We start from the raw sequence: 24,453 nt of genomic DNA, 5'->3' as shown, positions 1-24,453 counted from the left end.
AGGGTTTTGCAGGCTGTGGTTCCTGTTTGACCGTTGGGGCGTTCCTCCTGGCGGTGCTGGTATTTTTTCCCACCCCATGGACTGCTTTTGGACGTCCCATGGTCTGTGTCCCCCAATGGAAAAAAGCACGAGAAAAGGAGATTTTTGTGAAACTCACCTGTAAAATCTTTTTCTCGTCTTTTCCATTGGGGGACACAGCTCCCACCCATTATTCCTGTTGCAGGAGGGGTCTTTAGTTCAGTTTTTCTGTTTCTGGTTGGACCTTATGGCTTGGTCCGATGGTTTCCATGATTTTTTCTTGCTCCTTCTCCTACTGCTTGTGCAACGCCTGAGTTCCTCCTGGTGGAGTCTGGGGGTATAGCCCGAGGAGGAGGAGCTCTTTCATTTGCATAGTGTCCCTCCTACTAATACCTCTAAGCTATACCCATGGTCTGTGTCCCCCAATGGAAAAGACGAGAAAAAGATTTTACAGGTGAGTTTCACAAAAATCTCCTTTTACAGTGGACAAAAATAGGACATGGTCTATATTTTTGCGGATGTCACGGAATGGACACAGTGTGCTGTCTGCATTGAAGTGAATGGGTCCGCATCCGACCCGCAAAAAATAAAACAGCCCTTATTGCAAGTTTTTTCTACAGGATGGCATCCAGTTATGGAGATGGGAATACCCCTGTAAGAAAACGAATGTACATAATGATCACAATAGGAAGGTAAACCATGCTTGCCTCTCTTTTGATCAGTTTGGTCCGGTTCAGTAAATCAATCTTAAGACTTAAGCACAAGTTATTTTATTCCAGAATTAGTGAATGTTGAATGTCCTTTTGTCCTTCGCTCCTTGCGATTAACTCATTTCTTCTTTTTACCTCCTTTTTTGGCTTTACCCTTTTTGCCTGTCTCTTTCCCTTTCTTGCTTTTTGTTTTTGCATAAGGTCCCAGGCTTTTCCGTACCATGGTGCCCTTCCACCAGGCTTGTATCTGAAGAAAGACAGTTATGCAATATGTTAATGCATAAAAGGATGTGTCGCCATTCCTGAAATGTTTGTTTCCGTAAATACTTGTATTTCCTCTTAATTAAGAACGCTGGAGCATCTTCCTACATACAAGTTGTGCTATTCCTATCTTACTTCTCCTGAATATTTATGAATAAATTGACAACTGGGTGTTACCATTACCCTTGTGTGGGAAGGCCAATTGTGGCTCCAATAAAAGTTAGGTATGAATGTATGGGCATCACTAGGGATGGTTATTTACCACAAAATATGGTAATTTACTGATGTCATATTTCCAGAAAACAACCCAAAGTTTTTTTTCCGCATTATTAGAGATTTTGCCTATTGTTAGTTTTTTTTAATTTTTAAGAGAAAGGGGCATAACCAGAGATTTGACTGCTGCACCGTATTAAGCATAATTTCCTTATTTTGGCTAAGGGCTCTTTCACACTTGCGTTGTTCTGTTCCAGCATAGAGTTCTGTCGTCGGTGCTCTATGCCGGAAGAATCCTGATCAGGATTATCCCCATGCATTCTGAATGGAGAGAAATCCGTTCAGGAGGTCTTCAGTTCAGGACCGGAACGTTTTTTGGCCGGAGAAAATACCGCAGCATGCTCCGGCCAAAAATCCTGAACACTTGCCGCAAGGCCGGATCCGGAATTGATGCCCATTGAAAGGCATTATTCCGGATCCGGCCTTAAGCTAAACGTCGTTTCGGCGCATTACCGGATCCGACGTTTAGCTTTTTCTGAATGGTTACCATGGCTGCCAGGACGCTAAAGCCCTGTTTGCCATGGTAAAGTGTAGTGGGGAGCGGGGGAGCAGTATACTTACCGTCCATGCGGCTCCCAGGGCGCTTTAGAGTGACGTCAGGGCGCCCCACGCGCATGGATGACGTGATCGCTTGGCATGTCATCCATGCGCATGGGGTGCTCCGAAGTCATTCTGGAGCGCCCCGGGAGCCGCACGGACGGTAAGTATATCGCTCCCCTGCTCCCCACTACTACTATGGCAACCAGGACTTAAATAGCGTCCTGGCTGCCATAGTAACACTGAACGCATTTTGAAGACTGATCCATCTTCAAATGCTTTCAGTTCACTTGCGTTTTTCCAGATCCGGCGTGTAATTCCGGCAAATGGAGTACACGACATATCCGGATAACGCAAGTGTGAAAGAGGCCTTAGAATACTTGTGCATTTAAATATCATTAAAGTGAACCTGTCGGGTGATCTTTGTTGCCCTATCAGAGCAGTATATGACAGAGGTAGGATAGCTGAGCTCTGTTTTATATACAGTATATAGATTTACTGTGTTTTGGACTATAAGACGCACCTACCGTATGTTTTAGAGGAGGAAAATAAGAAAAAACTTAAGGCGGGATCTGCGGATGAGACTGTTTGGGGGGGGGGGGGCATTTGCTACTGACAAACTGTTACTGGCACACTTCAATAGGGGGGGGGGTCTTATAGTGCACAAAATACAGTTTATGATTTGGAGCAGGTTTTTTGGGAAAAAAGCGGAGTAAATCCTGACAGGATTCCTTACCTAAAGGAACCTGACAGATTCGCTTTAGGTAAGCAGTTGTCAGCTACAACATAATTAATAAAAGTGGGCCAATGTTTTTCTGAACAATGATGAGAAACGAAAGGTGTTGCCTCACTTTAGCAAGTGGCATTTATCATGTACAGAGAGTGAATACAAGGCACTTACTAATGTACTAACTGTACTGTGTAGGTCGTAACCATGGAAACGAGTGTATAATGTGATGGAAATATGAATCAAGCCAGCAGGAGAGGCAATATGGACAATCACAATACATTAGTAAGTGCCTTGTATTAACTTCCTCCTACATAATAAATGCCATTTGCTGAAGTGAGACAACCCCTTTAAGACAGGAAATGTCATGACAAGACAGCATTCTTAAAAGGGTATACCAGCTTTTAGATACTGATGAACTATCAAGTGAATGGGAGCTGAACAGCAGTATGCTGGTTTGACCTCTACATGGTGGACAGAGCCTTCTGCTTCCACCTCGTCTACTTTGCCGGTGGCTACAAGTAAAAGTTGATCGTGTGAGTGTTGGGTGTAGAGGACAGGCCATCTATATCTAAAAGGATGCCTATAAAAGCTAATCTAGAGTTTATTAACACAGATTTCAACCAAAATGATTGCCGTGGGAAATTGAATAAGAAATTATAGTTTTAGTTGATCCATGAAAGATCATTGGCTGAAAAGAAGTCAGCCATGTTTGAATTCTTTATTGGATGAAAGATTGTTCATCTGTTGCCCTGTGTCACTGAACACAAAAGAACAGTCTGAATGACTAATGGTCAAAACTGACTAAAATGTGTACAGCTTTATCTGCAAAACAATTGTTAAAGGGAACCTGTCACCGAGTCCAGCGTCGCCCCGCATCCTCAGAATCTCCTCCTTGCTCCCCGACGTCAGACAGCCGGAGCGCCGTAATCTCGCTAGCACATGCGCAGTTCCTTCCCCGAGGCTGATGCCAGCACAGGGAAAGGAACACTGAGGACACTGCATGCTCTAGCTCGCGCATCGCGAGATTACGGCGCTCTGGCTTTCTGATGTCGGGGAGCAAGGAGGAGATTCTGAGTATGCGGGACGGTGCTGGGCTCCTTCACGCTGGACTCCTCTCACGTACAGGACATATCTCGGGTTAATTTGCATATGGATCAAATCCTTTTTTTTTTTTTCCACAATAAAAGCACACAGAGCTATGGGGACTGGGTATTGCAGATGTGCTAGCGGCCATCTAGCAACCCATGTCCTCAGCTCTATACACAAAATCCTGGTGACAGGTTCCCTTTAAAGGGAATCTGTCAGCAGATTTGTACTGTCTGACCTGTTTCATGTGCGCTTGGCAGCTGAAGACATCTGTATTGGTCCCATGTTCATATGTGTCCACATTGCTGAGAAATATGATGTTTTAATATATATGCAAATTAGCTTCTAGGAGCAATGGGGGCGTTGCCATTACACCTAGAGGCTCCTCTCTCTGCAGCTGCTGAGCCCTCCACACTTTGACAGGGCCAGGGCCTGTCAAATCAAAGTGGCCCTGTCAATCAAAGTGGAGAGGATGCAGCAGTTGCAGAGACAGCAGAGCCTCTAGGCCAATGATGGCTAACCTCCGGTACTCCAGTTGTGGTGAAACTACCACTCCCATCATGCTTCATTCATTTCTGTGGAGTTCTGAGAATGGCTAAGCGAGTGTGCATCCTGGGAGTTGTAGTTTTACCAGAGCTGGAGTTTCGGAGGTTAGCAATCACAGCTGTAGGCAATGCCTCTGACGCTCCTAAAGGTTCATTTGCATCATTTTTCTCAGCAATGCGGGCACACATGAACTTGGAACCAACATCGATGTCTTCAGCTGCCAAGCGCACATGTAACAGGTCAGCCAGTATCATAGGTACAAATCTGCTGATAGATGCCCTTTAATTAGATGAACATTTGTTCAACTATCGACCTACTTCTATCAAATGTGTGGCCATCTTTAGTTCTTGGCCCTGTAACATCAAACACTAACATGGAAGTAAGCTATTGCAAAATAATTTTATATTGTACACTCAAGACCTTTTTCTTTGTTACTTTTAGTGAGTTTTCCATTAAAATATACCTAATACTGTAGATTACCTTAATTGCACTTGCTAGTTCCATCTTTTCTTGCTTCTTCTTTTGCTGGTCTTTCTCTTTCTGTAAGCGATCTTCTATAATCACAGTCTCATACTCTTCATACTGCAGTAAAATTGTACAGGCCTCACAGTAATCTATTCCAGCATACAGAGTAAGCAAACCATAAGAAGAGCCAACTACATATAAACATGAGCATTCACGCCTGTCGTGTGTTCTATGAGAGGTCGGTGGTGAAGAGAGTACAAATGGTAGAGAACATCCACCTATAGATATGTATACAAATGAGACACTCCATGACGCTAGTGCAGTAGTGAGGTCCATCTTCATTTTGCCTAAAACCTCATTTTTAGTTCCTGAATTTCTCTGTAAAATTCTATACAAATTTACACCCTGAAAAGGGAAACCAAACACCAAAATTTGGAAGTGCTAGAACAAGAATGTAACAGCAATCTAATGCTACAGGAGCACCATAGGAAGGATCCTTTACACAGGTTGATTGTCAGGAACGAACAGTCATACAAACGTTCACTCCCTATAATTGCCACGTGTAAAGGTGGCACTGACGACTGGATCAATGAGCGAGAGGTTGAAATCCTAGTTGATACAGCACCCGAAATGATTGTCTCTGGGCAGCAGATCATCCTGTGTGTGGATGAGTGATCGCAGTACAGATCGCTTGTTTCCATACAGTGGAGATGATTACTGCATGTAAAAGCAGCTCTCATCTCTGCTAATTCCCGATAATGGTCTGTGTCCAAGTAAGGGAGCCTTAATATGGACATTTGACAGGGAGATAAACCTTTTGAGCAGTTTGCAGGCATTTGATTGTCCCACTGTTTCCATGTTAGAAAACCATACTGAAGGACACTTGAAATATATCCCCTATGTGCATGATGATCAATGTTGGCCTTACTTGCTTAGCTAGATCACTGAGCAATGAGAGGTCGCTAGTTCTAGAAGTCTTCAGAGAGTTCAGTTCAGCCTGCTTCTCTTCTGTGTCTTTGTCATACTTCTCCATCCAGTATTCCAACTTCTCTTCCAGCTCCTGAAAATACAAGTGTCACCAATAGAGGTAACTTATGTTCACTCTGCGCATTTGGCCTATGTAAAAGAAATATATATATGCCTCAGACCTATACTGTAAAGTACCTTTATCAGGATAGCCCATTAATATTTTATTAGGTTAAGGGATGAGCGAATCGATTCTTCTCATTAGCAAGAGTTCTTCACCTGTGAGGGGCTGTCCCCACAGGAGACGTGTCCACTTGCCAGTTGATCGACAGAACCAAACATCTAGCCCAGCTCTGACAATCTGGACGGTGCAGGCTCTGAATCAGAAGCAGCGACTCAGCTTGCGCTGCTACCTGGAAGTCTAGCGGCTCATGCGCATTTGCCGCTCCTGAAGCGGAATTTGAGCTTCGGTGTCGCTATACGGCAAAATGGCCCAGATTGTCAGATTGGTAGATGTTTAGCCTGGTCAATCAAAAGGCAGGTGGATGCTTCTTCACCTGTGGAGACAGGCCCTCACAGATGAAGAACTCTTGCTAATAAGATGAATAGATTTGTTTTCAATCGATTCGCTCATCCCTAGTGGGGTTCTGACTCTTGGCACCTACTCTGATCAGCTTATGGAAGAGACAATGTGAAGTGCCATGTCCCCTTCATTGTGTATCCCAGGCACAGTACGTACCATACTTAGGCCTCTTTCACATGAGCAATATGGATTGTGTCAGGATCTTTTCTGCAATTGTGTTCAATGTTTGTGTTTTTTCCATCTGGATTGCCAGTTTTTTTCACGTGTGGGGAAAAAAAAACGGAGGAATAACAATCTACATCTCCTAGCAACCATCAGTGAAACACACATTGCATCTGGATGCCTTCCGTTTTTCACCCAAGCCCCATTCATTTGCATGGAGCCAGAGCTGCATGAAAAACGTACAATATAGAACATGCTGTGATCTCTCCTGAACGCAGAGATGATGTGTGAAAAACAACGCTCATGTGAACAGACCCATTAAAATGAATGGGTCAGGATTCAGTCCGGATGATATGTGTTCACTACATGCATTGCATCCAGATGCAAAACTCACTCGTGTGAAAGAGCCCTTAGGGCTGTTTCACACGAGCGAGTCCATTGCGGGAATCAGGCTCCGTGTGTAAGCGGGATCCTCCGCTCTGGACTTGCAGGAGCGCACGGCATTATCATGATTTATAATGCTGCGTGTCTCTGCATGACCTTATTTCTACAGAATCATAGTGACAGCTTTATGTCACTAGGATTCTGTGGAAAAAAGGCCACCCAGAGACACACAGCATTATAAATCATGATAATGCCGTGCGCTCCTGCAAGTCCAGAGCGGAGGATCCCGCTTACACACGGAGCGCGATTCCCGCAATGGACTCGCTCGTGTGAAACAGCCTTAACACTTTTAGCCCTACCTGGTACCACAGGTCACGGCAGCTCAGTCCCAATAAATATAGGTGACCCAGCCTCTTCATCTGATCGGTGGAGGTTCCAATGGTCAGACCACCAGCATGAAATCCCACTAGAATCTTTACTTAAAATCCACTTATTTCAGTAATCTCACCATTGAGTGACAAATGGTTTGCTCACCTGTTGATGCTGCCTTAGGAAATTTTCAATCTCAATATGGACTCTTATCTCTTCATCCATCTTTTCTTTAATTTTCTATAGAAAATGAGGTGATATGTGGCAAGAACCAGAAATGAGTTGATCCTATAAGATACAGTGTGTAGCTCTGGGAGCTTCTGAGACTGAAAAGCATACATTACTTTTGAAGTGTACATCCACAAAGGACGTCAAATTCTCCGGAAATCTGCATTTGCTGAAGATCTGCCACAAATTTAACACTCTGCATTGCAAAAGGTGAAATCTGCTGAACAAAGTGACATGCTGCGGATTTAACCCCTTCAAAACCTTGCAATTTTTCATTTTTGCCTTTTACTCCCTGCCTTCCCAGAGCTGTAATGTTTATTTTTATTTTTATTTTTTATTCTTCCATTCACGTAGCCAAACTAGGGCTTGTTTTTGCAGGACAGGTTGTTCTTTCTAATAGCACCATTTAATATTGCATACAATGTAGTGGGAAGCTGGAACAAAAAATCCAAATGGGGTGGAATAGAAAAAAAATGCAATTCTGCTATAGTTGTAAGGGTTTTGTTTTTACAACGTTCCCTGTGCGGTAAAAATGACCTGTTATCTTCATTCTCTGGGTCAGTAGAATTACAGCAATACCATGCTTTTGTAGTTTTTTTTTCTTCTGTTTTAATATATATATATAAAATTAAAAAAGATAAAAACTTTGAAAAAATATGATTCTTTTTCTTTGCATCACTGTATTCTGACTCCTATAACCCTTTTATAGTTACTTCTACGGATCTGAGTGAGGGCTTATTTTTTGTGGGGCAATCTGTAGTAGACTATTTGATCACTTTTTAATTAAAAAATTTTAGGGTGTGAAGTGACAATAAAAATGCATACAGCATTCACCATATGGGATAAATATATTTATATTTTTTATATTAGTCTGGATGCGGCAGGTACCTATGATATTTATTGTTTTGTTTATTTTTAATTATTGAGAAAGGGGGTGATTTCAATGTTATTATTTTTTTAAATGTTTAAATTTGTATATTTTTTTTACACTTATTTAAAATAAGTGTAAAAAAGTATATACAAATTTAAACATTTTAAAAAATTTAAAAAATAAAAATAATAAAATTGAAATAGGGAACATGCAGATTGCTTGTCCCATAGACAGCTATGAATTCCCATTGTAGCCTATAGGAGATTCATTATGTTGTGTCCTGGCCCTACCTTTGCAGGTAAAACATGGGAAAAATGTCTTTCAACTGGGAAAAAATAGCTACATCTCAAAGCTAGGGTGAACTGTGCGGTTTTTCACCAAGGCACACTGCCCCAACATGTGAACCCAGCTTAGTAGCTGGAGTAAGGGATTTCAACTAATATCCCCATATTTCAAACGGTTATTTTGACCCCCCCAATAGCAATAGCAAGGGTAAAATCACAATTTTCATAGCCCATATGGGAATAGTCTCAATGTGGCACTCCGCTCCAAATCCCATGTCCAGAAGTGTGGAACCGCTGCCATATTCATTCCTGGCTTCAATTCAGTGGAAATGCATTTTATTTGTCTCATACAATATTATGACTGGTATACACTGATCTTACAGAGTAAGGCCTCTTTCACACGGGCGTCATGTTTTGGTTCAGGATACATTGCAGCAAACCCGCGCGAGCAGGTACGCAATTTCAGTCAGTTTTGACTGCGATTGCTTTCCATTGTTCAGTTTTTATCGCGCGGGTGCAATGCGTTTTGCACGCGCGTGATGAAAAACTGAATGTGGTATCCAGACTCGAACTTCGTCACTGAAGTTCAGGTTTGGGGTCAAGGTTGTGTAGATGTAATTATTTTCCCTTATAACATGGTTATAAGGGAAAATAATAGCATTCTTAAAACAGAATGCATAGTACAATAGGGCTGGAGGCGTTAAAAAAATCTAAATAAAATTTAACTCACCTTAATCCACTTGATCGCGCAGCCCGACTTCTCTTCTTCAGGACCTGGGTAAAGGACCTTTGATGACATCACTGTGCTCATCACATGGTCCATCACATGATCCATCACCATGGTGATGGATCATGTGACGAACCATGTGATGAGCGCAGTGACGTCACCACAGGTCCTTTTCCTCAAAGAAGAAGAAAGAAGAGAAGCCAGGCTGTGCGAACAAGTGGATGAGGTGAGTTAAATTATTATTTTTTTAACTCCTCCAGCCCTATTGTACTATGCATTCTGTATTAAAAATGCTATTATTTTCCCTTATAACCATGTTATAAGGGAAAATAATAATGATCGGGGGGTCCCCATCCCGATCGTCTCCTAGCAACCGTGCGTGAAAATTGCATCGCTTCTGCACTTGCTTGCGATTTTCACGCAGCCCCATGCACTTCTATGGGGCCTGCGTTGCGTGAAAAACGCACAAAATAGAGCTTGCTGTGATTTTCACGCAACGCACAAGTGATGCGTGAAAATCACCGCTCATGTGCACAGCCCCATAGAAATGAATGGGTCCGGATTCAGTGCGGGTGCAATGCGTTCACCTCACGCATTGCACCCGCACGGAAATCTCGCCCGTGTGAAAGAGGCCTAAGGGCTCATGCACACAAATGTATTTTCTTTCAATGTCCGTTCCGTTTTTTTCCAGGCCGTATATGTGGAACTATTCACTTCAATGGATCCACACAAAAAAACGGAAGTTACTACATTTGCATTCCGTTTCCTTATGTCCGTATTTCCGTTCCGCCAAAAAATAGAACGTCTTACGGACAAGGATAGTACAGTTCTATGAAGGGCCAACTGTTCCGTTCCGCAAAATACGGAATGCACACGGATGTCATCCGTATTTCTTGTGGATCCGTTTTTTGCATACGGTCGTGTGCATGAGCCCTAAGACCTCACGCAGACCCACTGACTTTAATGATTCCGTGGTCTGCATTTTGTGGACATATTCTAATGCTTTTGCAGAACTGACAGATGCGAAAAGCATAAGGACAATCCTGCGGATCTGCAATTGGCGATGCATAAGCCCTAACGCAAAAATCCTGCTTATATACGACCTTGTCAGAATGCATTTCAGCAAGCTTATTCCTACAATGCACACCTGGATGTCCATCTGCAGGTCAGACTCTGCTATGTTGCACTTTTTCTGTGTCTGGAACACTTGAAGCTCGGTGTCCTTCTTGACATATTTGCCTTCCATGCTGGTTTTAGCTTTCATCTCCTGCAGTTGATCCTTTAGGTGTGCAATCAGTTCTGTGCGATTCTGAGAGGACATAAAACGGTAGTGATATTTGTATTTGTTTAGGCCTGAGCTGTTACATTCAGAATACAGACTTTTAAACATGGCTACAATAAACCTATCTAAATGAAGCCATTAGAGAGTGTATGCAGGATATAACTAGTATTAAATTACACACATGTATGGCCTGCAGGACCACACCCTATTCAGCTTAAAGGGGTTATCCCACAAAGGACATTCAAGGACTATCCCCAGGACTGGTGATAGATGTGTGATTTCTGGGACGCCCATTGATCACTAGAACAGGTTTCCGAGCCTCCTGCTCTGCTCCATTCAAAGTCTATGGAGCACTGTACTCAGCTATATGCATAGTGCTATACACTGGAACATCAGGGCCCGTGTTTGAGCACTTCTACTTACTACAGTCATACGGAAACAGTAGGAGACTCGGGTCCCCTGTTCTAGTGATCAGTGTGGGTCCCAGCGTTGGGGCCCCCAGCAATCCAGCTTTCATCACTTATCCTGTTGACAGCTAATAAATGTCCTTTGTTAGACTATCTTGTCACAGAGTTTACATCTAATAAGTATTCTAGCAGATGACCACTACAAGGTGTATTGTATTTACAGTGGACATGTAAGTATGACTAGTTGGATGGTTTACCTCTCATTTTGGTAAATTATTTGATAGTTAAAGGGGTTATCCAACTTAAAAACTGATTTCAGATAAGTGTTTAACATGAAGAAAAAAGGTATTCACCTATTCATGGCCACTCCGTTCCAGTGCTCCTGAGGGACCAAAGTGCAAAAAGGGACCCTCCTGAGGGACCAAAGTGCGACATCCCATCAGCGGTCATATGCCACTGAGGCCGGTGAATGGCTGCAGCACTGCACATGTCCACAGACCAGGAAGGATCGGAGACTGATTGGCACTGGCTCAGTGTGGTGGTGAATAGGTGACTTTTGTTCTTTATGTGAAACACTTTCCTATCGGACAACCCCTTTAAGCTATAAAATAAGACATGCTTCATATAAAATGTATTATTACCTGCAACTCCACTTTCTTTTCTTGTTTTACATCTTGTAACTGCTTCTGCAGCAATCTGATCTTCTTTCTCCCCTCCTGTTCTCTGTGGAACAGTTGTAATGTTACACTGTACATACGGCATTAATGCTGACATATGGAGATTGAGAAATTCATAATCTGTCACATAGGTCAATGACAATGCTATGTGTTCAGATTCCATGCAGATACCCTTTGCCATCCGCACTCCCCATCCTCTTCTTTCAGTACCCTCTCACAGGTGTACAAATATGCTATACCCCCTTCCATTTGCCCATTTATCCCTGCATGTAGCTTGATCTAGGCCTGTGATGGCTAACCTCCGGCACTCCAGCTGTGGTAAAACTACGACTCCCAGCATGCTCCATTCATTTCTATGGAGTTCTGAGATCAGCCAAGCAAGTATACATCTTGGGAGTCGTACCAGCTGTGGTCAAACTACGACTCCCAAGATGTACACTTGCTTGGCTGATATCAGAACTCTACAAAAATTAATAGAGCATGCTGGGAGTCGTAGTTTCACCACAGCTGGAGTGTCGGAGATTAGCCATCACTGATCTAAGCCCTCTACCTCCAGTGTTCAACCATGCAGCCGTTTATCCCAACTATCACCTTTCTATTGTATTGTAGAGGTTCGCTTTTGTCTCTTTCTCATTGGCCACTGCGTCCTGAAGGCTCTGAAATGATCCAGATGTTTCCAGCTCCATTAACAAATCTGCAATGATGTCTGCTGCAAATTGTCTACAAGACAAAGGACAAAGAGTTATCACAAGTATCAATATTGTAGTTTATCATCTTGAACTGGTAACAGGTAAGGGTACTTTCACACTTGCGGCAGAGAGATCCGGCAAGCAGTTCCGTTGCCGGAAAACGTATGCCAACTGATGGCATTTGTAAGTCTGATCAGGATCATGATCAGTCTTAAAAATGCCTGATCAGTAAAAAAAATGCATTGCAATGCCAGATCCGGCATTTACTTTTTTCACCTTTTTTTTGGTCTGAACGACGGTTCCGGCATTCCGGTATTTTGAATGCCAGATCAGGCACTAATACATTCCTATGGGAAAAAATTCAGGCATGTCTTCAGTTTTTTTTGCCGGAGATAAAACCGTAGCATGCTGCGGTTTTATCTTTTGCCTGATCAGTCAAACGACTGAACTGAAGACATCCTGATGCATCCTGAACGGATTACTCTCCATTCAGAATGCATGGGGATATAACTGATCAGTTTTTTTCCGGTATAGAGCCCCTGTGACGGAACTCTATGCCGGAAAAGAAAAACGCTAGTGTGAAAGTACCCTAAGGAGTGATATGACTCTGCTCTTTACCTGTCTGCCTGGACTTTCTTTAGGTTGTCAGAAGTTAGAGGACTTTGTCTTGCAGCCTTTGTGAATTGCACATTGCTAACTTTCAGCTTTTCACTCGTTTCATGGACCTGCTCCTTCAGGTCCCGCAGCTTGTTTAACAGAGGAGGTGGTGTTAACTGGATGTCTGCACGTGTCGCAATCAGTTCTTCAAGGTTTCCTTCCATTTGTCTCTGAGTCTTCAAGATTTTACCAATTTCATTTCCTACAATCTAAGATTTGAAATAACATTGATACGTTATATTATGATCACTGAAGGCTACTAAGGGCTCTTTTACACAAGCAAGTTTTTAGCGCGGGTGCAATGCGTGACGTGAACGCATAGCACCCGCACTGAATCCTGATCCATTCATTTCAATGGGTCTGTGTACATGAGCGTTGTTTTTCACGCATTACTTCTGCGTTGCGTTAAAAATCGCAGCATGTTCTATATTCTCGGTCATGATCTATTCCAGTGGTGGTGAACCTATGGCATGGGTGCCAGGTGTGGCACTCAGAGCCAATCTCTGTGGGCACCCGTAACCCTGGAAAACGTCTATGGTGTACCAATATGGCTTATACTTTTCCTGCCATTCATCAGCGCAGGGCGCACCATGTACAGCACAGGCAGCGCACTGAATGTAGGCAGGACTATTATAGCTAAATGATAAAGTACATGGAAGATATACTATATTGAACTATAGTATTAAGGTTAAATTGCCGTGCCGCCTCTTCGTGATAAATAAGTGGGTTTAGGGTTGCAGTTTGGGCAGTCAGTCTGTAAAAGGTTCCCCATCACTGATCTATTCTATAGGAATTCTGCATACTCCTCAACTGGAATTGAAAATGGAAAGTTTACTATAACATAACATTTGTGTTCTTTAAAGAGGCACTGCCAGAAAAATAGTGTATAAGGGCGGTATTAGGTATACACAATACTGTTTAAAGGGAACCTGTCACCTGGTTTTATCATTTTAAGCTGTCACCATTGCCATGTTCAATAAACTACCTCATTTCCTGCAGTCGTCTTCCTTCTTCATTTTGTGTTGTCGTTTTGATAAAAAAAAGCTATTTTTCTGTTATGCAAATGAACCTCCAAGGTGCCCAGAGGGACGTTTTTTTTTCCATCTCTGGTGCCCAGTAACGCCCCCCTGCAGTGCCCAGCCCGCCTTAATTTGAAGCCCAAGCACGCCTCCTGATCCAGAAATATCCTCCCACAGCCGAGGCAAACTGCGCCGCTCCCTCTGCTACGTCATTTTTAACCTTCCAGATACGCCCCATTATTCTTCATGTCTGGCGCAGGCGCAGTGCCACCGACTGCCTACGCGATCATAAAGCTCCTGAGGGCAACAGCCTCAAAAGTGTCACTGGGCATGCGCCGAGCCCAGTGACGTAATCTGAGTGCTGTTGCCTCAGGAGCTTTATGATTGAAATGAATGGTTCGGCATCCTATCCGCAAAAAAAACATGAACGGACACGGAAACAAAATACGTTTGTGTGCATGTAGCCTAAATACATTCAGGTGGACCTTTCCTAAGGCTAGGACTACACAATGGGCATCATTTATTATGACTCTCTATGCCAGTTTCTGATGTAAAAAAGTCAAAAGACCCCATTGTCTGATTTTTTTTGAATGCCTACCTGCTTAATTTTAGGTACATGCAGCATTTTTACACTGTCCTTGCCACTGGCTGCAGTAGATTTCAATCTAGGTGCATGAACTTCCAGAGGATGCGCCTCTTCATAAATCGAGCTCATCCTCCGGTGTAAAACGCAGGTCTTTGATAGGAGACCACCAATAACTTTGTGCAACTCAAGTGGCCTGAGCTGTTTAAATAACCAAGAGGGCAAACTTAAAGGGGTTGTCTATATTTATGACCTATCCTCAGGAAAGGTCCGACTCTTGGCACCCCCGTCGATCAGCTGTTTGAAGAGACCACAGAGCTCGTACGAGCCGTGCGTTCTTTTCACTATTTTCCTTCACATGAATAGGAAGGAGCAATTGTCGTTCCACTGTAATGTCGACAGCATGCAGGTAAACAGTGGAGAGAACGCTGCAGTCTCTTCAAACAACTGATCGGCGGGGGTGCCAGGAGTCGGACCCCTGCCCATATGACAGTGAAGACCTATCCTGATAGGTCATCAATATAGGAAACTGGACAATTCATTAAAATATGACAACCCTTTTAAAGAGGTTGTCCAAAATTTTAATACCGGCGACCTATCCTTGTTATGGACTATTGATACAAAATGGATACTTGCTTGTTGAGCTAAGATGGCGGCCAGGCATTCAGCCAACACCTATAAACTAGAATCTTACTTTGTGTTTTTATCATGTGTTTCTTTGTGGTTTCCGTTCAGCTCAAGCAAGCAGCTACAAAGAAAGAAGTAACGGTTTCACCCAGGAACAAGGGGGGGGGGGGGGAGTGAGGAGGAATTTCCTCTGGCCGTCAAGGTTACAGAAAAGTAGAGAGTTCATAGCCAATAGAAAATATATACTTTATCTTTCACCCCCCCCCTCACTCCCTCCTCTCGTGAAAACTATGTATTGTCTGTTTTCTTAGAAATAAACCAGAGATACTGATTAACTCCATGTAGTGAGTTGTCTGTCTGATCTCTCCGTGCACGTATCTTAATTAATTAATTTGGAGCAGTACATCAACTGAACTGGCAGCTTTGTCAGAACCAGAACAATTTTGGCGCCCAACGTGGGGCTCGAGGATTGGACCCTCTGTTCCCGTACCCCCAGAGACCAGACGAGGAGAGGCGCACTAACGGACACCGGGATCGCAACCCGTGATATGAGGTAGGAAAATTGAGTCATCTTGCCTATAAAGTGTCCCCTGGTGTAGCCTCTTGGTGTTCGTCTGAGGGAGGGGTGCGGAAGCAGTCTGGGACGTCCTCGAGGGCATGAAAGTAAGAACCCCATATGTTTTCTTAAAGTCTTGATGTACTGTGTTGTGCCTATAAGTTGTGAAGACCCTGTTGACAAGTATCATTGACTGAGACACGGAGTTCTCCTGTGTTCCTGTATCGGAGTTCAGCCCGGTGTCTGACTCGAATCTCCATAAAGGGGACGATCACAGATGGGTGGAGAGCGGTTCGCGGTAGCCCAGAGTGTGCTGACCGGGACTCAAAGGTCTTCACGTCCAGTGATTACTCTATGCAGAGGTCTTTAGGCGGCTTCAGTAGGTACGAGAGATAATGGGAAATGAGGAAAGTGTCCCGAAGGGTTACTGTTCACCTGAACAGTACGTGGCGGACAGGAGAGGCAAACGTTTCATAAAAGGATTAAGTAAGTTGGAGAAGAGTTAAAGGTGTCTGTAAAGGAGGCATCCTATGTAGTGCCACCTGGCAAGTGTTGTTAAACGAGAAGAGAGGGAAGTTAGAAGATGATTAATTGACAGACATGGTCCGTGTGTGGTTGGACTGTAGTAAAGAATTTGAACAGACCGGGGGGGAACTAAATTTTGATGAGAAAAGACAGAGATATTTCTGTAAGCCTGGTGTTGCATTGATACATGACTAGCCACCACCCTATAATGGCGCCGGGAAGAAAGCAGGTGGGTGGACCTGCAAAACATGTGGTCAACAGAATCCCTCCTCCCGTGATACGTGCCTTCCCTGTGGGGTTCCCCACCCACAAAACCACACCTTGGTAACTACTCCCCGGCACGTCCCATCACTTCCCGTGTTAGCTACAGCGCCATCTTGTCCCCAGGCAACGCCCATGAACGGACCTTTAATATCATTCGGTCCGGACCCCCCCCGTCACTCCTATGTCACCCTTGCCCCTTCCTACTACCTTGTACCCGATGATAAACCCGGACGGTACATTCATGCTACCCCACTCACCTGCCACCCTTACTCCTATAATGGTAGGGGGGCAACCTGATGAAGCAGAACAGGGGGATGCAGACGGTGCTGCAGAATCCACAATGGGCATACAAAATGCACCGGGTAATATGCAGACTCCTTCGCGGGGTACCCCGACAGACTACAGTCATCCGCCAACTTTACCCCTGGCACCACAGTGGACTGTACCCATGACCGTGCGCCCATCACGACGTTCACAAGATCAAATACTGCAGGGTCAGATTACAGAGTTACAAAAGAACTTACAGAAAATTGAGCAGGGAAACCTTGAGACACTGAAAGAAGCCCTAGCACTTAACCGGCCACAGGGACCACCAAAATATGTGTCTTTCACCCCACAACAGTTATTCACCATAGTGAATTTACTGCCTGACCCTGAGACCCATCCCATGCCCTTTTTCAGGAAGCTGTCCCAAGTGCATCAAACCTATGGGTGCACATGGTCGGACCTGCAAAGTATAGTGGAAAACAAGACAGGTGAATACTTCTCACTGATAATGGATCAAATCCACATCCCTGAACTTAAAGGTGCTAACTTTGACCCCCGGGATCATGAGTCTGGAGAATTATTTATAGAACAACTACAGAAATGGACAAAAGCTAAAATAGCAGATCATTCCACATTGCAGGACAGCTGCGGGGGATCAGTTGACCCCCACCTTTTTTCTTTTCACAGAAATGTTGGTTTCTGCTGTGTTAGTTTAAGCTCCTCTTTCTGATAAGAAACTGTCTTGCTTCTTGGTCTTTGTGGTTTTCACTCAAATTATGTGACACCCATGGCTGCCGGATGTCTGACAATAAAATTCTGCACTGATTCATATGAGCAAGGGGATTCGCTGCAAACCATTTTGCACCTCATCCCCAATACTCTCTGGGCCAGAGGACCCCAGGATATTGGATACCTCAATGTCCCACCAGTCACTGTGACCCTGAAGGACCCCAAAGTCCTACCATACAAAGAGACTGGACCCAGTAGCCAGAGAAGCCCCTTCCTGTGTCAGAGCTATCCATGCTGCCAGCTCTCTTCTACACGTCACATCTGACGTTGTGCTGGGTCATCCCCTCACTATTCTGGCTCCCCATGACATTTCTGCCATCCTCCAGCAGACTCAACCTAAACACCTCACTGCACAGCGCCACCTCCGGCTTCCGTGTAGTTTGCTTCTGCCAGATAATGTCACGATTCGGAGGTGCCACATCCTCCATCCTGCTGCACTCCTTCCTCTTCCAAGGGGGGAGTATAATGGAGATTCTGAAGATTTTATTGATCTACAGGCACACTCGAGCTGACACCTCTGAGGCCAGAGGAAACGCCCTAGCTGACCAAGCTGCGAAGGAAGCAGCAGTGAAAGAGGAAAGAGTCCAGTTAGACCAGATTATGATAACACAGGAAGACCTGGAACAAGAAGAAATCACATGGGACCTCCTGAAACAAATACAGAAACAGGCCACGCCACAAGAAAAATTGGATTGGCTAAAAGAGTCAGCCCAAGAAGAGAAAGAATCTGGACTGTGGACCCAAGGAAAGAGAGCATCTCTGCCCAAAGCTCTCTATCCTCTGATAGCTTCAATAGCTCATGGGCCCACCCACCAATCTAAGACCATCATGAAAGAACTAATAGACAATGGCCCCAGGGATAACCCCTGTCCTGGTGAGGCATACTCAGTCTTGCCTCATCTGTGCGCAGTGCAACCCGGGAAGACCTGAGCCTACACCAACCAAATGTCTCCCCAAAGCCCAGTACCCGTTCCAACGGATTTAAATTGACCACATCCAGATGCCAATGTGCCAAGGGTTTCAATATGTGCTAGTAGTGATAGACTTGTTCTCTGGGTGGCCAGAAGCCTACCCCGTCCGAAACCAGGCAGCAACCACTACTGCAAAAAAACTGATGCAGGAGCTTGTCTGTAGGTTTGGAGTACCTGAGGTCATTGAGAGTGATCAGGGCCCAGCATTCACTGCTAGATTAACCCGAGAAGTCTGGAAGATGGTAGGGTCACACTTAGCCTATCACACACCCTACAGACCCCAAAGCGGCGACAAAGTCAAACGACTGAACGGGGTACTGAAGTCCAAGATGCTGAAAATGACTGGGGAGACAGGGCTCAGTTGGGTACAATGTCTGCCAATAGCACTATTTTCAGTTAGACACACCCCTAGGCCTCCACACCAAATTTTGTTTAGGACACGGCCTAGGATGGGACAGTACTTCCCACAGCAATTGCAAATGCATTATGAATCTGTTGCTAAATATGTGATTGCCCTGAGTAAACAATTTTCTAACATATGTGCACAAGTTTTCTCTTCCATTCCAGATCCTGACTCCCTAGAGGGAATACACACTCTCAAACCTGGAGAGTGGGTGGTGGTCAAGAAACACATCAGAAACACCCTCGAACCATGATACAAGGGGCCTTACCAGATGTTGCTGACTACCCCGACCTCTGTAAAACTCGAAGGCAGGCTTACCTGGATCCACGCCTCACATTGTAAAAGAGTAAAGGCTGTCCCGACGACCCTGGAACAATAAGCCATGAGGGTCCACCTACTTATGACTTTGACAGTGGGCATATCTGCAGTGTTCACGCCACTGGGTGATGAATGGGACAATTCACTGACACGGCACCATCAAATTCTAGTCCAGGGGTTGAGACACTCAGAGATTGTTGGATCTGTACCCACAGTCCCGTGAGTTCAACCAGTATGCCTTATGTTGCAATTCCCTTGGAACTTTCTGAACTGATTGACCAGTCTAATTCTACCATCTTTCTCACTACCATACACCAAGTTAAATCCAGTACAAACAAGGACAAGGAAGTAGCCTTACCTGTTGCAGGGTGGGCAGATGCCCCATAAACAGATCAGGACCCTCGGTAGATTATAGCTCTACTCCTTGGCAAGAGGGACACTGGGCTAATGTCACATGTTTTCCTAGCTGGATACACTGTTATTGTCTCCAAGTACAAACCAAAGGTATGACATTTAGTCCACACATACACTCAGGTTGCAATGATTCAAAAACAGACAGCCACGTGCAGTGTATTGGTGTAGATGCTGAGAACGGAAAGGATCTGCCCTGTAACAACCGTACTGTACAGGATCTCATGACAGGTATATTAGCTAATGACACCGAAAGTCAGTCAAAAGGATATGAGTTGGCGAAAGGGACACAATTAGCCAAACTAATTACCCGATTATTCAATGGCACAGCAGTAGCAGTTCCAGACGACATATACTTAGTTTGTGGACACAAAGTGTACAAATGGTTATCCGAGAATGTCACAGGACTGTGCACCATCGCCAGGCTTACTCCTGCCACCTTTATAGTATCACACTCTCAAATTGACATAAATGCAGTACCTAAACACACCTTGTATCGTAGGGCCAAAGACAACACACCCAGACCAAATGGCAAGCCACATGTAGTAGAGATGAGCATTACCAACAAAATTGTTAGTTCCATCTTCATATATCCCATGATAGCGCTGATGTGGGATCATCTGGTAGTAGCAACAGACTACCTGGATGACCAAATATGGGAAGTGATGAGACTTATGAATACCTCAAACATTGTGCAAAACCAGTTAATCATTGTCACCAACCAACACACATTAGTTCTAGATTATGTTACAGCTAAAGATGGAGGTATGTGCCAGATTGTGGGACCCTCTTGTTGCCATTACATAGACCCGCAGGGTAATTTGCAAGTTAAGGTGGGTATAGAGAAGATGGCGGATTTAAGTGATAAATGGCTGGATGCACATAAAGCTGATAAAGATACATGGTGGTCTGATACCTTCTCTTCCCTTAACCCCAATAACTGGTTCAAAGGTATTGGAGGTTGGCTAATGGGAATTGTCCAGGTAATATTGCAGGTAGCCCTAATAATATTGGGGATATATGTAGTGATTAAGCTCGTTCTTATTTGTGTGACCCGCTTTTCAAAGAATGAAGAAAACTGATGAACGACCTATTATGCTCCTCTACGGTGAGGAAGGACAGAAGGAAACATCGTTCAACACAGCTCCCCCTCCTCACAATGATGCCTGGCTGAGATAGGGCGAGATGAATCCCAGGGTATTACCACAAGTCCGAGCAACCGGGAGCCTACCTAGAAGGGGTAGGTTGTCGCCACTGCGGGTGAAGAGGATACGAATGGTATGCCCAGGGGATTCGCTAGGCGAAGGGAAAGTCTACAATCAAGTCTCCAAGGGGGGACTGTTATGGACTATTGATACAAAATGGATACTTGCTTGTTGAGCTAAGATGGCGGCCAGGCATTCAGCCAACACCTATAAACTAGAATCTTACTTTGTGTTTTTATCATGTGTTTCTTTGTGGTTTCCGTTCAGCTCAAGCAAGCAGCTACAAAGAAAGAAGTAACGGTTTCACCCAGGAACAAGGGGGGGGGGGGGGAGTGAGGAGGAATTTCCTCTGGCCGTCAAGGTTACAGAAAAGTAGAGAGTTCATAGCCAATAGAAAATATATACTTTATCTTTCACCCCCCCTCACTCCCTCCTCTCGTGAAAACTATGTATTGTCTGTTTTCTTAGAAATAAACCAGAGATACTGATTAACTCCATGTAGTGAGTTGTCTGTCTGATCTCTCCGTGCACGTATCTTAATTAATTAATTTGGAGCAGTACATCAACTGAACTGGCAGCTTGTCAGAACCAGAACATCCTCAGGGTCCAACGCCCTGCACCTCCCACTGTCAGCTGTGTCAGAGTAGCTCCGGCATTGTGTACTGGACGGGACTGGTAGCTGTAGCTCTGCTCCCATTCACTTCAATAGGAGCAGCGCTGAGGTTACCAGCTCCGTCCACTACACAATAGGTGGAGCTACTGTGTAACAGCTGACCCCCTGCACCCCCGCCAATCAGATATTGAAGGCCTGTCCTGAAGATAAGCCATCAATATTAAAATCCTTGAATACCCCTTTGAGTAAAGACAACCCAAATAGTTTATTTTTCCCGATATTGCATTGGTGAGGGGGAGATATCTGGAAAAATGCAATAATTAGCTGAATGTGGACTTCGGGGGCTCATTTGCATATTTGCATGTATTAAAACATCCTTTTTCTCAGCAATGTGGGCACATATGAACATGGGACCAACACAGATGCCTTCAGCTGCCAAGTGCACATGTAACAGGTCAGACAGTGTCAATAGGTACAAATCTGCTGCCAGATGTCCTTTAATGATGTACATGGAGAACATTCCCGTTTTTGTCAGTTTACTGCAGATTTTAAGACTCTAGCCAAGTAGAACTATATTTTGGCTGAGATGTGTGGGACGTTTTGCCAAAAATCATGAGCAGGCGGCACCAGTTTGGCATCGCTCCTGTAAAATAGACAGGTCTACCTGCTCCTGTGTGTTCAAAAACTTCAGGAAACCCTGGTTGGAAACCACTATACACCCATATTGGTGCCTTTATGAGCATATTGCATATTTCTACGTATATCTATAGGATAGTAGCAGAGAAATAAGATTCAGTTCTATTACCAGGACAATACAATAGGCTCAGAACATGGCAATGTCCTGTCACTGGGCAGAGCGGAGGAGCTGCGGTGATGGGATGATGGATGTTGGATGTTTAGATGTAAGATAGTTCCCGAATAAACACACAGACAAGTCACGTTATTATGACCACGGTCTGCAGCACGGATAGCAGCTAAACAGGATGGGACGCTAAGATCCGGGTAGGTTGTCACAGGTATCTGGAGCCATGCTGACTGCAGTGCACCCCACAGCTGCTGGAGGGTGTGTGGGGAGGATCTATAGGGCAAACATAATGGTCGAAGTGGTCCCACAGATGCTCAATTAGGCTCAAGTCTGGGGAATTAGTACAAGTGTGGCAATAGTTCAATTTTTCTACTCACGATACACTTTTACCACAGCAGCACGTGAACAGTTCACAAACTGCAGTTTCAGAAATACCGCTACCCTTGGGACGAAAGTGAATAATCATTCCTTTTTTGCAACTCTGATAAATTGCCCCTTTTTACCCATGACAGTCACGAGGGAGACATCTACAGACCGCCTATCACACACCTTATACACCCACCGGACCACCTCACGGCACATGACTTCCTTCATGAGCTGCATGATAGTAGGAAGTGGTCATAATAATGCGACTCCACCGTATATGTGAAATTTGCTAACCATTTATGTTCTCCTTCAATAGAATTAAGGTTCCTACTCACGTTATTTCGACCCTGGTAGGAGACTGGCATGATATATCCTAGGACAGAAAGCTGATCCAAGCTGTCCTCCAGCACCGTGCTCACCCGCAAGACTTCCATCATGGGCAATGATGCCATCTCTTAAGTGTCTTTGGGACCGTCCAGTAGTTTTAGGGGACCTGTATAAGAAAACTACATAGACAATAAACCCAAACTTCAATAGGTGGACGATTAGATGAGTGAAGGAGTGGAAATGCTGCATATTCATGAAGATAAAGATTAGCATGCTAAAGAATATGTAAGAATCATATGTATCTGCTTCCCGCCACTCTGTTCCTACGTGTCCATCTTCCCGTCCGCGGCCTGGGCATGATCATCTGCTCCGATGCAGCCAATGGGTGCCTTTAGTGGTGACACTAACAAGAGACAAGTCAGTTGGCAAGTGGTTGGCTGCAGTGGGGCAGGTGCACGAAGACAGACTCGCGGGAGCCAGAGCGGCGGGGAACACATTATTTTTTCCAAAGCAGGTGCAGGCTGCGGATATCACAGAAAAGTGTTTTATTCCTGGACAACCCCTTTAAGCGTCAAACCATAAAATAATAAGTTATGCTCCCATTCTGCCGTTTTCCTGACCGTTCAGCCAATCACAGGCCACATCTGTGACCCACCTCAGACAGTGATTGGTTCAGCGCTCAGGGACCAGACAGTAGAGGGGACGGGGCAGCACTAGAATGACCTATGACTTATTTTATTATTTTACACTGTTCTGAGCTTTTTTTTTTTTTTTTTTTATAAAATAATCAGATGACCAAAGTTTCAATAGTTTGAGAAATATGACGTTCAGGTCAGGCCCTTACACCAAACACACGTGTCAGAAACGTGCATGGGGCTTCACAGCCGTAATGGGAGCAACCAATCACAGCCCAGTTCTCATTGCATAGGCTGCTGTTGAAAAATAATAGCTGTGCTGCGATTGGTTGCTCAGTTTCATTGATCTGCCCCATTGGGAAAAGCGTACCCGACGCCTGCAGTGTTGAATGTGGTGTACCAGTCAGCATTACAAGCCATTGAGAAGGGAGTCAGAAGTACTGGTCACTGAACACACACAATAGCTACTAAATGTAACGTCCAACCCGGTGAGGGTAGTAGTTTATAGAATATAATAATAATAATAATAATAATAATATAAAATGTCATCTTCAGATCAGCAGCTCCTGTATCATGGGTAATTACCTGCACTGCACAAGCGAGTAGTCATAAAGTCGCGTCCGGTTTCCATGGACACCGAAGCTCCGCCCCGGGGGCCTTCTCTCCGTTCCGCTCAGTTATCGCCGGTTTTTATGTTTATTCAGTTTACGGTTCGTTTCTGGCTGTGCGGACGCGTATTCCGCTTGATTGGTGAATGTGCAGACACCCAGCGTTCTGGTCTATTCCGCTCAGGCAGTGGTGCAGACACCTCACGTAGAGCACGCTTCTTATGTCCCAGCGTGCAGCGCGTCTTCCCT

At 44.5% G+C, this 24,453-nt stretch overlaps 1 protein-coding gene across 2 annotated transcripts; it reads right to left on the bottom strand.

The window, feature by feature from the left end:
- Window positions 1–587: 587 nt before the first annotated feature.
- Window positions 588–24,443, bottom strand: IQCG (IQ motif containing G). Of its 2 annotated transcripts, none has more exons than XM_044290597.1 (10): window positions 24,182–24,443; window positions 22,970–23,140; window positions 12,874–13,121; window positions 12,158–12,286; window positions 11,531–11,612; window positions 10,348–10,509; window positions 7,256–7,330; window positions 5,555–5,686; window positions 4,642–4,743; window positions 588–975 (listed from the first exon to the last, which is right to left on the bottom strand). In XM_044290597.1, the coding sequence occupies exons 2-10, from the start codon at window positions 23,084–23,086 to the stop codon at window positions 847–849; spliced, it is 1,176 nt and encodes a 391-aa protein (XP_044146532.1). In that variant the 5' UTR covers window positions 23,087–23,140; window positions 24,182–24,443; the 3' UTR covers window positions 588–846. The 2 variants fall into 2 exon arrangements, with proteins under 2 accessions (XP_044146532.1, XP_044146533.1); XM_044290598.1 differs by having other exon boundaries at window positions 22,970–23,127.
- Between the last annotated feature and the right edge of the window lie 10 nt (window positions 24,444–24,453).

This window comes from Bufo gargarizans, chromosome 4 (assembly GCF_014858855.1).
Source record: "Bufo gargarizans isolate SCDJY-AF-19 chromosome 4, ASM1485885v1, whole genome shotgun sequence".
Classification (NCBI taxonomy): domain Eukaryota; kingdom Metazoa; phylum Chordata; class Amphibia; order Anura; family Bufonidae; genus Bufo; species Bufo gargarizans.
The sequence above is the reverse complement of the archived record's forward strand: the minus strand, read 5'-3'. Positions and strand labels throughout refer to the sequence as shown.

What these genes read in the sequence shown, in the direction of transcription:
- IQCG (XM_044290597.1), bottom strand. Translation starts at nt 23,086, where the DNA reads ATGGCATCATTGCCCATGATGGAAGTCTTGCGGGTGAGCACGGTGCTG. An exon ending in CTCTACAATACAATAGAAAG is followed by an intron (nt 11,613 to 12,157) that starts GTGATAGTTGGG and finishes ACTGTTCCACAG; the next exon opens with AGAACAGGAGGGGAGAAAGA. An exon ending in TCAGTGATCTAGCTAAGCAA is followed by an intron (nt 4,744 to 5,554) that starts GTAAGGCCAACA and finishes ATTTTACTGCAG; the next exon opens with TATGAAGAGTATGAGACTGT.